Source organism: Carcharodon carcharias, chromosome 15 (genome assembly GCF_017639515.1).
Source record: "Carcharodon carcharias isolate sCarCar2 chromosome 15, sCarCar2.pri, whole genome shotgun sequence".
NCBI classification, from domain to species: domain Eukaryota; kingdom Metazoa; phylum Chordata; class Chondrichthyes; order Lamniformes; family Lamnidae; genus Carcharodon; species Carcharodon carcharias.
The window spans coordinates 125,198,878-125,215,506 of NC_054481.1; the positions used below are offsets into that span (position 1 = coordinate 125,198,878).

The 16,629-nt window shown below is 40.1% G+C and overlaps 1 protein-coding gene and 1 long non-coding RNA gene across 12 annotated transcripts in view; one reads left to right on the forward strand and one right to left on the reverse strand.

Moving 5' to 3' along the window:
• Nucleotides 1–16,629, reverse strand: part of rerea (arginine-glutamic acid dipeptide (RE) repeats a) — a 505,448-nt gene that overhangs the window by 93,474 nt on the left and 395,345 nt on the right. For all 11 annotated transcript variants that reach the window (XR_005945305.1, XM_041206432.1, XM_041206431.1 and 8 more), the window contains one exon: nt 11,605–11,685. Coding sequence is in view for 10 of the 11 variants with exons in the window: in XM_041206432.1 (XP_041062366.1) it covers nt 11,605–11,685 (81 nt within the window). In the remaining variant the exon portion in view is untranslated. The remainder of the gene's footprint in view (nt 1–11,604; nt 11,686–16,629) is intronic.
• The window catches only part of LOC121288103, a 42,247-nt gene continuing 38,021 nt past the window's right edge, over nt 12,404–16,629 (forward strand). The window contains exons 1-2 of the long non-coding RNA XR_005945306.1: nt 12,404–12,742; nt 15,554–15,598. This is a non-coding gene — a long non-coding RNA (uncharacterized LOC121288103). The remainder of the gene's footprint in view (nt 12,743–15,553; nt 15,599–16,629) is intronic.

Consider the following 16,629-nt stretch of genomic DNA (forward strand, 5'->3'; position numbering starts at 1 on the left):
GGGGGTCGGGTGGGGGAGGAGGCAGTAGCAGGAAAAAAAGATTGAAAATAGGATAAAAGGTGGGGATAAAACAATGCATAAAGATGAAAATAAATCCAAATAAGTGGATAAAAAATAAAAAATGAATATTGAAAGAAAGGGATAAAAAAGGGGTGGGGATGGAGGGGAGTTCATGGACTGAATTCGTTGAGCTTAACGTTAAGTCCGGAAGGCTATAAAGTGCCTAGTCGGAAGATGAGGTGCTGTTCCTCCAGTTTGCGTTGGGCTTCACTGGAACATTGCAGCAGGCCAAGGACGGACATGTGGGCACGGGAGCAGGGTGGTGTGTTGAAATGGCAAGCGACAGAGAAAGGTCTGGGTCATGCTTGCGGACAGTCAGAAGGTGTTCCGCAAAGCGGTCACCCAGTCTGTGTTTGGTCTCTCCAATGTAGAAGAGACAGCATTGGGAGCAGCGAATGCAGTAGACCAAATTGTGGGAGGTGCAAGTGAAGCGCTGCTGAGCCCTTGGACGCTGAGGAGAGAAGAGGTAGTGGGGCAGGTGTTGCACCTTCTGCGGTTGCATGGGAAGGTGCCGTGGGAGGAAGATGAGGTATTGGGGGTGATGGAGGAGTGGACCAAGGCGCCCCGGAGGGAACAGGGAACAGTCCCGATGAAATGCCAACCCGGGGATGGGTGTGTGTGTGAAGGGAAGATATGTTTGGTGGTGGCAGCATACTGGAGCTGGCGGAAGTGGCGGATGATGATCCTTTGAATGCAGAAGCCGATGGGATGAAAAGTGAGGACAAGGGGGACCCTATCATGGTTTTGGGAGGGCGAGGAAGGTGCGAAGGCAGAGGCGCGGAAGGTGGGTTGGACACGGTTGAGGGCCCTGTCAATCACCATTGGAGGGAAACATTGGTTAAGGAAGAAGGAAGACATGTTCTGGAAAGTGGCATCATTGGAACAGATGCGACAGTGGCGAAGGAACTGAGAGAATGGGATGGAGTCCTTACAGGAAGCAGGGTTTGAGGAGCTGTAGTCAAGGTAGCTGTGGGAGGTGGTGGGCTTGTAATGAATATTGGTGGACAGTCTATCAGGAGACAGAGATCAAGGAAAGGAAGGGAAATGTCGGAGATGGACCATGTGAAGGTGATGGAGGGGTGGAAATTGGAAGCAAAATTGGTAAATTTTTCCAGGTCCAGACGAGAACATGAAGCAGCACTGAAACAGTCATCGATATAACGAAAAGAGTTGCGGGAGGGGGGCCTGAGTAGGGTTGGAACAAGGAATGTATCACATACCCCCTAAAAAGACAGGCATAACTGGGGCCCAAGCGGGTACCCATAGCCACATCTTTTATTTGGAGAAAGTGAGACAAGTTTAAGGAGAAATTGTTCAGCGAGAGAACAAGTTCAGCCAGACAGAGGAGAGTGGTGGTGGATGGGGGTTGTTCGGGCCTCTGTTCAAGGAAGAAGTGGAGAGCCCTCAGACCATCCTGGTGGGGGATGGAAGTGTAGAGGGATTGGACGTCCATGGTGAAGAGCAGGTGGTTGGGGCCAGGGAACTGGAAATTGTTAATATGATATAGGGCATCAGAGAAATCGCAAATGTAAGTGGGGAGAGACTGGACAAGGAGAGAGAGAGAACGGAGTCAAGATAGGAAGAAATGAGTTCTGTGGGGCAGGAACAGGCTGACACAATCGGTCTACCAGGACAGTCCTGTTTGTGGGTTTTGGGGAGGAGGTAGAAGTGGGCTGTCCAGGGTTGGGAGACTATGAAGTTGGAAGCTGTGGAAGGAAGATCTCCAGAGCAGATGATGTCAGTGACAGTCCTGGAAACAATAGCTTGATGTTCATTGGTAGGGTCATGTCCAGGGAGAGGTAGGAGGAAGTGTCTGAGAGTTGGCACTCAGTCTCTGCGAGGTAGAGGTCAGTACGCCAGACAACAACAGCACCACTCTTGACGGTAGGTTTGATAACAAAGTCAGGTTTGGACCTGAGAGAACGGAGTGCAGCAAGTACTCTGGTGCAATCTTATTCACATTTATTCAGCTCCAGATTCATCTGACTTGGTTCATAGAGAGTTAATTCAAAATGAATCCAATTTACACAGTTCACAATACAATGGCCAGTTATTTTACTAATCAGTACTGCATAAAACATGGAAAATGTATCTGAAAATATGTTTCAATTAATGCAACTCTAAAATTCCAGCATTAACAGGAATGTTATTTAGTGTTGTTAAATTGGAATAAAAGATCACTGGTAGAATAACACTTGCTTTTTTAATAAAAAAAAACTTCTGTAGTTAATTTGGAGATTCAAACATTACCAAGTTTTATGTATGATCTGCAATAGACAAAGTCAATAGATAATTAAGTGCAGCCTTTAAGTTCTGAATTGTTGCAGTCTAATTTACAGGGTTGTATTTGAATTTGGGTCATCAACGTCTTTGGCAGAAATCTCTAATGATGTTGTCGATAAAAATCTGAGAAATCGTAATCTGCTTCACAGCCAGCGGCAAAGTATCGCATAACTTATTATTCAGGAAATATCATTGAACAATACACGTTGCCTTCTGTTATTAAGACTACCTGAACCAATTCCTACGTCTGCTGGGAATCAGGAGCACCAAGTGCCGGGTAAAGCTGTAATCTGTTGATCAATTTTGTTCCATAAATAGAAGGCTAATATTTCCAATGAAACATGCCTCCAGCTAATTTTCTGCAGCTCACATCTCTAGTAAACATCATTCTTTCCACATAGCTCCACACCTGATTACACAAAGCTTCCACTTTATCATCTTTAGCCATCAGCCGACTGGCCCAAAACATTTACACTTTGCAGGTCACAAATATTATGTATCTTAACAAACATACAACGTTTAAAAAAAAACACCTTATAAAAAGGTCTTCCTTAAATACTATTACTAAGACGAAAAGTGGAGCCATGATTTTTACAGCAAGCTATTAAGATGTGAGATTTAAAATGGCAGGTAAACAACTCAAATTATTTTGGAAGAAAAAAGGACACAATCTGATCAAAATCAGTTTGCCTAATACAACACTATACATTAAGCTATAATAATAATGTTAATGTAAGCTCTCCTGTAGATTCTTTGGGTCAACATGCTGCCACATGGCGATTTGAGGCCATGCAGATAAGCAACTCAGCTCTCTGCTGAGCTCGCAAATGTTGGCCAGGAATGGCAGTCAAGGTATTATATTTGGCCTCAGTGCCCCTGAACGATTAAAGAAGGAAAGAAAAGTCAACCAGAATTCCTACTTGTGATTGCTATTTGTTGACCCGCCTGTATGTGGATGTAAGGCAAGGACAGAGAGACAATGACAGTGATAGCCTCGTGCTGACTTTCACTACCTTTATTTGCATAAAAAAAACGGGAACTTGGATGGGGTACTAGAGAGTTCTTAATGAAAGGAAGGGAGAATCTGGAGAGAACAAATTAAAAACACACACATTGTTCTATTCCTTTATTTTTCTTTAAAAGAAAGTAGTCTAGAAAATAGAGAAATAGATTTCGCATAACAGATCCAAACCTGAAAGGTTGACTTTCACTGACAGATGCTGCTTGACTTGCTGAGAGTTTCCCAAGTTTTTTATTCTTTGTTTACATCAGTCTTCAGTAATACCCATGTTATGCTATTACAGCTTTAACAGCTATAAGCAGCACAGTTTCTGATGTGCTGATATCCCAAGTACAGAGCATTATTTTCCATCTCATTGAGGCAGATGTATTATATTTAGTTTAGAAAATACAATGCGTAAAGTTAGACAATATTTTATATAAATAGATAAATTCCCCCAAGTGGCCTTCACAGGTGGCTGGAGCTAATGAATGATTTGAAATGGCTACGAAAACCTAAAATAAACATTAAAACATGTAATATACTTTGAAAAACTAACATGTTTTTGGCAACCCATAATGATTACATGCGAAATAAAGGTGATACATTTATATAAATATAGAAGGTAAGCTATCCCTCTTCATCCTTCCCAACCAGTCTGTAGCCATTGACACGATTTACCACACCATTCTCATCCAACACCGCTCCACAGCACTTGCCTTGTGCCTCATTTCATTCTTGTCTACCATTTGTAGCCAGAGTATCATGTGTAATGGCCTCTCTTCCCACTACCGCATTGTCAACTCTCATGTCCCCAAAGGATCTATTTTGACCGTTCCTACGTCTCATCAACATGCTGCCCCTCAGCAACATCATCCAATATAGTGTCAGTTTCCACTTGTTCCATGCAGTTCTACCTCAGCACCACCTCTCAGTCCTGCCCACTTTCTCTAAAATGTCAGACTGCCTTACCGACATCCAGTGCTGCATGAGCAGAAAGTTCTTCAAATTAAATATTGGCAAGACCAAAGCCATTGCCTTCAGTCCCTGCCACAAACTCTTATTTCCTAGCCACTCTCTATCCCTCTCTCTGGCAAATGTCCGAGGCGAAACCAGACCGTTCACAACCTTGGTGTCATATTTATTCCGAGATGAGCTTCTGCCGATTACCACCTCCACAACATCACCCAACTTCAGCTCATCTCTGCTGAAATCCTCACCCATGCCTTTGTACCTCCAGATTTGACAATTCCAATGTGCTCCTGGCCAACATTCATAGACTTCAGGTCATCCAATGCTCAGCTGCCTGTCTCCTAAATAGCACCAAGTTCTGTTCACCTATCACCCATTGTGTTCACTGAATCTGCATTGACTCCCGGTCAATCAATACCTTGATTTTAAAATTCTCATCTTTACTTTCAAATAACCCCATAGCCTACACCCTCCCTATCTCTAATCTCCTTGAGCCCTACAACCCTCCTCCAATCCTAGGTGCCTGAGCGTCTTCGATTTTACTCACTCCAATATGAGCAGCCATGCATTCAGCTACCAAGGCCCTAAGCTATTGAATTCTCTCCCTACCTCTCTTTTGTCCTTTAAACCACCCCTTAAAATCTGTTTGACCAAGCTTTTGGTCATCTGCTCTAGCATCAAAATATCTGTGACTCAGTGTCAAATTTTGCTTTACCTTCGGTGAAGTGTCTTGGGGCATTAAAGGGCCATATAAATACAAGTTGTTGTTATAAGTGGATCAACTATAATATACAATTGCCTTGAATCAAAATGCAGAAAAAAATAAATTATGTCCATACCCAACCTGTTGTCGGTCTTATAACAGGAGGCTGAGAGGCAGCAAGCAAATTTGCAGTTAATTGAATGGTGAACAGATTCCAGAAATAATGGAAAAGGATACCTTTACCATGGATCTAAAATACTTTACACTAAGCATTTGGTGAGAACGTGCTGTGTATAGAAGTTGAAAGAATTGAAAAGCATGTCAATACTTAGCTTCCAGCTAAATTTATAACCTGATCACACTGATCAATACAACTCTGAACATTATGAAAAAATGTAAACATAGATAAGGGTAACGTAAACAGTTAAAACTATTAGAGTCTGCAAAATACCATTCTTGCAATTATATAATACAATGACATTTCACTGCACGAGATGTTATGGCCATAGATTTTGTGATAATTGTGTATGTGAAAATTGGAAGATAGAATGAATACCACAGTCGTGAGCATATTTCTGTCCTTCATGAAGGTCTGAGATTAATTTGAAAATGTCATTCTCATACTGGATAGAGCCTCTCAACCCAATTCCTGACAGCTGTATTAAAACCAACTAAACTCATATGATGGGAACAAAAACAGATGAATGTGCTGGTGTTGCAATTAAAATAAAGATGACTCTTTGCAAACATAAACCACTGCCTGCTCATTTTACAATAATAACTGTACACAGCATAAAACACAACCAAAAATTTCCCATTTACAAGCAGAATGAAGAATATGAAATCTGACCTGTTAATTCAACTGTTACTGGCATGTATTGGATTTGCTTCAAATAGTTAAATAGTCTATTAGACTAATAATCCAAATTACAATTATCATAGATTAATGGCTGGGTGACCCATTGAATTTGCTTTATTTCACAGTAAGTTGATCATGACTGGCTTTATGAAAACAATTATGTGGCATTACCAGTTGAACAACTTTTTTACATAAACAAACGCAATTTTTATAACCAGTATGACAGGCATAAGATTTCTCAACTGCATTTTGGGATCGAGGCTGTCTCTTTTAATCTGTATGGCTGGAACAATGAGTTCTGCAAATGTTGTATCGGAACATAGGACTGTATTATGTACTATACTCTATTAAGATAAATTTGATTAGCTTAAAACATTTACGTTTTTTAATGGAAATAAACCACTCAAGTAACTATTAATGCAGTTACAAATGAGCAACATGACTCACGAGCAAAAGCAAAACATTCTTTCTTTAAAAAAAACTACAGCATCTAATGGAAGTTACACATGGATTGAAGCATTTCCAGACACTAGTGCAGATTAACAGAAAAAAGATTTTGAAATCAACATTCAGTTAGATTGTTAATTAGTTTAAGTAAAAGCAATGGTTTATTAAAAAAAAACATCTGGATCATTGCTATTACAGTCAAATTATTTTTTATTTGGCAGAATATATTATCAGCCCATTCTTTCAAGAGAATTCTTGAAAACAGAATTATCTACTTCAATATACACAATTGCGTGTATGTATGCTATACATAAAAATGGAACAGCCACTGGAACAGCAGAAATTACTAGAGATGCAAAATTATCAGCCTAGTTCACTGCAACTTATACATGTTAAATCCACATCTTATTTTGTAAAGTTTTATGGTAAACAAGAAAAAGAACATTCTTGCTGTATGCTCCCAGTTTCTCCCTTGGATTGTATGACCATAACTAGATGTTGGAAAGTGACAGGACTACGTCAACCACAATTATTGTGCCTATTTTTAAGATTATACTATGTTGGTTCCATAGTGCTGGCAGTGCACATACATACACAAGGGAGAGTGCAAGCAAGTTATTTATTTTGATTGTATACATTTATGTATAATTTTATGTACATTAATTACTGAGCTAACTTATGTGTACCAACAGAGGTTACTGCTCATCAATTTTTAAAACCAAGGTACAACCATATTTCATCCAATGTTACTACTTTAAATTTTGAATAATGCAGTTTAGGCAATACAAGGCCACAACAGCAATAAGGAAGCACCATCAGTGGTTTCAAACATTAATGCAAATAAACTATTTATGACAAAATTTAGAAATTACATGATATAAATTCCATCTGTCGTGAGAATGAATTAATGAATAATAGGCCAAGCTCAAAGGAACAAAAGTGAAATTGCACTGCTGTATAAGATGGAGACTATTGAATTGCTATTTAGTTTATATATTCATGTATTGATCACGTCAAATATTGAGGTAACAGAAACAGACAGCTATTAAGCATTAAAATCAATGACTTTTCATGTCAACATTACAGTAAGAATTGGGAGCAGAGTACTCACAGGTAAAAAGGTTTACCTGTCCTGGGGACATAGGAACTTGCATGTTTATCACTGCAAGTTAACATATCAATCTCAAGTGGCACTGCTCGTGGATAAAAAACATATAAAGGTATCTTCAATGTATCACATACATTATGCTACTGAAGTAATTGGAATACATCTCTTGTGCCTTTATGCACTTCATGTTAACCTTTTCCCATTCATAACTGGCTATGTACATATTTGTAATATGAACTGCCCAAATAAGCCTGAACCACTGCAATTAAACCCTCCTACCAGTAGTGGTGCTGCATGTGTATATTGGAATTTGTCTTGAAAATAAAAGAGATGAACCCATGACTTTAAAATGGAGGCTGAATAACAAAGGCTCTACATGCTCATGATTCCCCATATTTAACACTAAGATATATGTATATATAATATATATTCCATCAGTCAACTGCACTGCATTATTTTTTTCTAATTTCAAAATAAAGAAGAAAATGCTGTTGACCCCCCTCTCCCAATTATATTCTATTAATGAATTTACATTTTTCAAGAGATTTTCTTTCCTAGTTAAGAAAAATGCAATAAGAACTACTGGTCACATGAATAGCTGCAGCATATGAGCCCAAGTAGGAAATTCATGTGATTACTATTGCTTATTGGAAATGGTCCAAAGGGAGAACTTTTTCCCCCTCTACTTGTGAATTATTTCTGTTCCCTCAATATAATATATTAACTAATTGGCAATGCAATTCCATCTTCTACAGCTGCGTACTTTCAGTTCTGTTTTTTTGAGCTTGGTCCAATATTCACTAATTGCTTATAATATTGTCTACAATCCTTCTCAACAGTTAGAGGTGGCACTGAAAACTGAACCGGGAATATGCCACATTCACCTGTGTTAAGTCTGCTGCTCTCAGATGGAGTAGCAGTCATGTGAATGCGGGTGGAGCTGGGGTTACAACAAACCTATCATTATTCCAAGGCTAAGTAATTGGCAAGTCTTCTTTAAATGCTATTCAAAAGCTTTGATGGGCATGGGTGAGGGGAGAGGATGGAGGAGGTGGTTGCACAACTGGTGAGAGCAGGGTCAGGGTTTGCTATAATAACCCAAATGGCCAGGTATCTTCCAGAGAACCTTTGAGAGTTAGGATTCATCAGGGCAATTGCTGTTCTCCCAAAAAGTCAACAAAGCATCTCTGCTTAGAGTTCATGGACACCGACTAACCTGAAGCACATTTTACTGAATTACAAATGTGATATGTGCCGCCATATGATATTTAATCTCCTAAAAGCGATGGTAAACAGCTCTCCCCAACGTCCAGCTCAATTTTCATAGTTTTCACGTTGCAGACTCCACATAATGAATAAACTTCAGGCCTTATATTCACATTACTCTGACTTCTGTCTTATCAGCAGAATTATTTATTTTCCAAAATATTGGATAATGCAAGCTTAGTCACTCAGCGTGAGCACTGTAGCACTCTCCTCCCCCAATAAAAACACAGCGAGGATACAGCTTTTATATTCCTTTGAGCTATTGCCAAGGAAGAACAACGCTTGGGACGGTATGTGGAAAGGAGAATGACCTGATCTGATCAAGAGGGAAAATAGCTTTCTGCTTCTGTACACATTTAGTCAGCTTAGCAGCAAAGAGAAACCAGTGTTCCTTGTCCCAGAGGGCAAGTAATCCTACAGCAATCTTGTTCGTTTTCTAGCTGGTTGTTATACAGATGCAATGCCAGAGGCCTAGCAGCAGATTGTCTCTTCAGTATTTTTTAGGTAACAGTTTTTGATAATGAGACAGAGAGAAAAGACAAGCTAAGTTGAGAGGTTTAAAAATACTTATATTGGGAGGAGGAAAAACAATTGAGAGATAGATAGTCAACAGATACTGCTGTGACAGCCGAGATATGAAGCCCAAAATGATAGTAGTTCATAAGCATGGTAAGATTCATCAGCTTGGAGCCAAGTTGCCAGTGGCGAGCTCAGGTGGACTACAAGCAGCCAATACTGAGTATGTTCATGGAGCAGGGGTAGTGACTCGAGACGTACTGATTAGGATTCTCCAGACCTTATATTATTTAATGCAAAACAAAATATTGTGGATGTTGGGAATCTGAAATAGAAAATGGTAAACGCTGCAAATATAAAGCAGGTCAGGCAATGTGTGTCTCGAGGGAAACAGAGCTAATATTTCAGGCCGGTTCTAAGGAAAGATCACCAATCTAAACGGTTAACTGCGTTCCTCTTTCCACAAATGCTGTCAGACCAGCTGAGTATTTCCAGAATTTTCCATTTTTATTTCCTATATTACTTCATCTGCTTGCCTGTGGATAATGATACTGGATAAGGAAGTAACAATTTGCTAGAACGATACAGCAATATTGGAAAGTTAAGACTTCAAAAATCACCTAGATTACCTTTTCACTCAGATTGTTACTGAAATCTTTAAATAAAGGCAATGGATAAATTAATTCTGAAAAATAAACAGCATGCACCTTTCATACAGGTGAGTGATTTTTGATGCAAGTAATGAGGGAGCTATAAGAGGCCACAGATGTTCAGAGGCAGATGGAAGCCTGAGAAATCTACAGGTAGCAGAATAGGAGATGAGACAAAGGGGCAAAAAGTAACTAGGGGAATAAAAGTTTAAAGATCCCTTATATATCCCTTGGCGTCCCCTTTGCCACATGGAGATGAGTTATATTGGTGTTTCACGTTAGGGGAAGCCAGTGACCTACATGCTCTACTTAAAGCTAGGGAGGGCAATTTATGAAATTTTGGGTCAAAAAGGGTCAGGAAAGGATTATCATACAATTTCAAAAATTCTTTAAACCAGCCCAATGTTTTCACATGTAAAGAACTTACTGGTAAACAGGTCATTGTTCTGTCCTTCATGAAGAATTACTCCATGACCAGAAGCATTAGTCATCAAATGCAAAGAGTCATTGGGTCATTAAAAAGTTATTCTATGCCTTAAATCTTACATTAACCTCTGCCCTGATCCGGAGACATTTTTTTACATATGGTAAAGAGTGAATTGTCAAATTAACAAAATAAATGGTTGATTTTTTTTACGTGACCATGGGGAGTTAAATTACATAAACAGCAAGGACATCGCTTCCACCACACAAAATAACTCTAAGACACTTATTAGGTTACGCACGTAGAAACTGCAAATCAGTGGTCACCCATCGCGCTGAAAATAAAAACATTTACACAGTTCGGGACATAACAAGGGACATCCTCATAAGTGGGTTTGTTTTATTTCAAACACAATGGGAACATAAAGGTGACAGAACACCAAAACTGTTTATGTACGCTACCCACCAGGAAACTTTCTATAGGCATAATTGCCTTAAAACAAACTACCACTTGTTTGCTGCCTGATTTACTTCACTCTATAAACAAGAAGTGTGGACCTTTAACCCTCCCACCCCCTCCACCCCCCACCACCACCACCACCCCCCCCACCCCCCCCAACCTCCTCATTCAAAGCCACCACAAGCTGTGAATGATTAGCTGGTTGGCTTGTCAGAAGTTAAGATAGTGTATCTGACATGGAGCCCTCAGCGAGTCTGTCTGAAGACTGAACAAACAGAAAGGAAAAAGGACACACTGGAGAAAGAAGGGGTGGCAGATGAGCTGCAGGAAGGTCACTTGTACATCAGTCTCTGCTGAAAAACATTACACAATAGTATACAAGTTCCTCACAGCAGAGAGCGAGGGAGAAAATGAAAGAGAGCGAGAGCTCTGACGGCAATAAATTAAACTGCCCGCAGTTTAAACAGTACACTTAGCACTACGCTCTTAAAAAAAAAACTATTCTTTTTGCAGCTGCAGTCGGAGGTACATGTGAATAATTTTTTTTTTTTAACCACTATTAGGTACAGTAAACGGCACCTGCAAGGTAGTAACGGAAGCTTCTAGACTACCAGGCTGATTCACAAACACATTACTAATTAAAAATATACGCTATTACTTGAAAACACTTTTGTTGATAAAGCCAAACCACTCTGCTTCCCCTCAAATCTCCACAAGTTTTTGAAACCACAATCAGGAAGAAAAACAGCCAATCGAACATCAGCAGATTGATTACCAGAAACCAACACAGATCAATTAAATAAGAGAGAAGGAAGGAAGGAAGGGGGGGGGGGGGGGGGGGGTAAAAAAAAACTCACCGTCTCCTTATTTGGAAGCAGCTCTTTGCGGATCCTGAAGAAGTTCTTGCCGTACTGTCTCAATCCCTTAATGAAGCGTTTCTATTGGGAAGAAAAGAGGAGTCAACAAGGAAAGCGGGGTTTAGAGAAAAAAAAACCCAATAAAAAAAAAAACAGCATCTGCTTTAGGCTCGACAACGAGGGAGAAAGAAAATACACCAGGGGAAGCAAGGAAAATGGCGGAAATTGTACTGCACAGAGCTCCTTTTTCTTTACGAGCCACTGATCACTCAAGACTGGAGGCACCCTACATCATACAGACAACACACACACACTCTCTCTCTCTCTCTCACACACACACACACACACACACACACAGCGCAGGAAAGGCTTGCACTTCTCCGGGGCTTGGCCTGACTTCAGCAAACCATGACAACAATTAAAGCACAAAAGGAAAGCGAGGAGGACCTTTTTCTTTCCCTTTTCTCCCAGTCCCTGGTAATGTCAGTGTGCCGTCAGTAAGCGGCAGAGGGGGAGCACACAAGCGAGAAATACCTTGTCACTCTCTGCTCTAACACTACAAAGGGGGTGGTTTACACGCGATCCCTTGCTGGGCTCTCTCGTCTCCGGTCAGACATAAAACCTGGCACGGATCACTGATTCCCAACAGCCCAGAATATGTAGAGAAACGCAGAGAAACCTCACCGAAGCAACTATGTTGCCAAGTCCTTTTCCTTCCCCCCCCCACCCCTCCACTCGCCCAAGCAAGTACTTTCCTGTAATCTCATTAACTAGCTCTTTTCATTTGACCAGTGAGCTGCACAAATCCATTCATAACGCTGCTCTCAGAAAAGCAGGAAGGCACATCAACAGTCTGAAAGGTTTGACTTGCCGAAGGTAACGGGACGGACACTGAGTAAGCTTTGGCGTGGATTACACCAAGCCTGACAAATGAACTTGACCCCCACCGATTGTTTCACCAGCGCTACGAACACTATAACGCATTTCGGTTTTCTGCTCGCAAAACAGTTCTTCCGGCTGACCAACAGTTTAGCAATCTAGCTCTCAAGAAAATAGGTCATTGATGAGCTGCGTTTCTTTAATAATTTCGGGCAAAGCTTTTGAGATGAAGATTTTCTGTAGTCATTGAATCAAAAAGGTAATAAGCAAATTTATATTAGCATCTTCCACTGATGGCTCAGTGGGTGAGTGTACCACAGAGTGAGATACGTCCATGAAAACTGCATGTCCAATACCTAATCTATACAACGTTGATCATTTTCAACTCAGGCAGTAAATAGTGAGTTGCTGCAATTGAGTTTAACATCCCTAGGAACAGGAAGTAAAACTGTGAAAGTACCTCTGAACTAAAGAGATCTCCCAACATTAGGGGAGGACAGTTCTGCCATTTTAGAAGTGAAAATTCAGCCTAGACTTAGTGGCATCACTCTCGCCTCTGAGAAACTGAGGGAATATTGCCCTGTGGGAGTTAACATCTTTTGGATGGGATGTTAAACTGAGGACCCTGACGGCCCCACAGGTGGATTAAAAAGATCCTATGACATTATTCAAAGAACAGGAAGTTCTCTTGGTGGCCCAGCTAATATTTATCCCTTAATCAACACCAACAAAACAGATTACACAGTAAATTATTTTCTCTGCTGTTTCTGGGACCTTACCGTGTGCAAATTGGCTACTGCAATCCCTATATTACAAGAGTGACAGCACTTTTTTCATTGGTTGTAAAGTACTTTGGGATGTTCTGAAGTTGGGAAAGACACTTATTATAAATGCTAGTTCTTTGTTTTTCACTAATCCATTAGCAAAAGTACCCATATTTGGGTGATACCAGGGAACCATACCTGGAGATGAGGGGCAACTGGAAGCGCTAAAAAGGCACTGAGTTTTTTTTAAAAGGGAAGTTTAAAGTTATGATGGAGCTGTTTGTAGTTATCTGAATGGTTCATCTCTTACACCATCTTTCACATTTCCACGGTCAGGTCAATGTTTGTAAATGTTAAAGCTGGAATCACTGCAGTTCCCCAGTTTTTCACATAACGGTAGAAACAGAATAATGGACCCAGTTCTTCACAAGCACTTGGACTATTAGGATTGAATTTTTCCAGCCCAGGGCAGCAGGCTTGGTGGGCTGGGAAAAAAGGGTAGGACCCTTGTCAGAACAGCTTCCCGACACATTCCCTCCACAGGGAAAGTTTTGAGGGTGGACGGGGACCTGGATTGCCTGCAGCACCACAAAGAAGGGCCGTCAGTTAAGCCAACTAGATACCACATTAACTCCAATTTTGTAGCTGCCTGGCATGTGCAGAGGCTGGCACTGCAATGAAGGAGGCCTCCCTACAGCAGGCTGGGAGAGGCAACAAAATCATAGGCTCCATGTCCTAAATAGAAGCTGCGGTCAGAAAAGGCAGTACCTGTGGCCCAGACGATTCATCAGGATGGACCGCTTTGATGGACCTAATGGCTTTGGCCCTAAAATTTCATCTTTAAATGGATACCCCAGAGAGTGTCTCCATGTTTGTCCCATTCCTGCCTCAGCAGCGTCCATCTCTCCTGCTGGCACTACCAAGAGTTCAGAGCTACTGGCCCTGTGATTGTTGGGAGCCCAACAGCCCTCCTTAATAGGACAATGAATGCAGAGGCAGCCAAGTAGGGGACGGCCTCCAGGAAGATTGGACTGTTCGGTGTGTTGCAAGAATGGGTTTGGGATCGCCATTTGGTCCTGGCATTGGGGTCCAAAAACTCTCTTGTCCTGAAAATAAAACACTTCTATATTGCATATGTGGACTGAAACCCTAAAGCATGGCTGTTTGTAGTGCAGAATGACTGCTGCTGTTCACCATGCAACATGGAGTACACCTCAGAAGTAATTCATTGTGTAAAGCACTTTGACATGTTTTAATGTGCAAGGTGTTATATCAATGCAAATGTAAAAGAATGGTTTTCATCCTTGTCTGCTAAATGGGAAACCATTCTCTTTAAATGGTGCCAATGGGCAAAACAAATTACACAAAATGTAGATTTCCCAGTACTTTTGGTTTTTTTAAAGGAATAAATCTAATCTCAAGGATATAATGAAACAGATATTAATTGCATGTTTGAAGCTGAAAGTCAAACTCTTGCCCCTCAGGTTACAGAAGTGCTTGCAGTGCACAATAACACTCACAGCTGAGACCATTACCCATTCTGTCAAGTCAGACACTTCCATAAAGTTTGGATCACTAGTTTACTAATACAGCTCTCAAGGGCAGCCACATTTGATGATATGCACATAATTATATTTTTAAGGATTTGCTGTTAGGTTATTAATCCTCAAAATATGATTATATCAAAGCATTTCAGCAGCACGCTGCAGCAAGCAGGTAACTCAGTTATATTTAGTAAGTTCAATTTAATATTAATACAGACACCTGAACTACAGAATGTTCCGATCCCTATGATCTAGCTAAAAGCAAAATAAATATTTTGCAGGTAAAAACTGATTAACTTCTTTAAAAAATTAAGTTTTAAGCTTATTTTCTAAATTAATTAAAATGTATCTTAAATCAATGGAGCTAAAGAATGCAAAAACACTATAATACAATGTATTCATGATTTCTTCTTTTTAAATTGAAATGGCTGAATTGTTTCATATTATAGTAGCAATATTTTTGTGTAAAGCTGATTTTAATACTGCTGACCTATTGTATAGAGCAGCCAAGTAAAAAAAAAATGTTCCAAGGATTGACAAGCAGCTTTTAAGAATAATTATTACATATTTTCAGTAACCAGCCAGCAAAGAATTGGGAGTATTGATTACATTTTCTAAAGGCAGTTTTGCTTGCTAACTTTGGAATTAATCACATTAGAGTATTTTTTCAACCATTTCCAATTTAAATATATGTGAGGTTAATTAAATTTGAAATAAATGACAAATAATTCAGGTGTATACATTTTTTACTTCATTTTACAGATGGGGAATGTGGACATGGGGCCAGAAAGCAGGCATAACAACAAGGTGAGTTGGATAGGTTAATGACCTTTCCAGTGATCATCAGCAAAACCGATTCATGAATCATTCACTTTACAGAACAATCACTACATTTTTCAAGTAATTACTTGTAGGTGAAGCTTTCTCTGATATTTCTGAGACGTACAAATATCTTCCTTTCTTATCCCAATATTATTGGGTTCCAATACTATATGTTTCTGTTAAAACATTATTTTAAAAAGTCAGCTGCGGGCATGCACAAAAGAAGATATTTCAGGGATTTCAATAAAACAGAAAAGAAAAAGAGAAATACCGCAGATGCTGGAAATCTGAAATAAAAAGGGGAAAAGGTTCAGTTAACGTTTCAGGTCTATGACCTTTCATCAGAAAGAGTCATAGTCTTGAAATGATAACTAAACCATTTTCCTCTCTCTGCAGATGCTGCTTTGCTTGCTGAGTGCTTCCAGCATTTTCTGTTTTTACTTCAGGGTTTCATCTGCTCTTGTTGCCAAGTCAAAATTTTTCTAGTGTTTAGAATGCATGCTCATATTTTAACAACACAATATTAATATAAGATGGCTGCACGTTGTTTGCAGTTTCAGCCTATCACAAACATATTAGGTGACCTGATAAATAAAAACAGGATGCATGAACTGCTACAATAGCAAAGCTTCCTACTTAATTCTGTCCAACCTCAGTGGAATACATATTTGCCCTGCGTCAGACCACTGCTGTACCTATCTTGGTTAATTAGGTCTGAATGTAAAGTGTATCTGGAGGGATAACCTCTAATTATACCTGAACATTTAGTCTTTCGCTCATTTAATTGCTACACCTTTATTATTTACTCAGCAATAGTGAACACTGTAGGTTTGTCTATAAAACGATATTCAAGTGCTGTTGGTTTTCCTATGCTCTCCTGCTCAAGGCTCCAGTTCAGCTGCCTAGCTCACTCAGCTCACAGCCTCGCTAATAAATCACCCAACAATCTGCTCTCTGAATTGCTTTGGCCATGGTTTGATTGCTCCAGCCCATGTTGCCAAGCAACAGCACAGGAG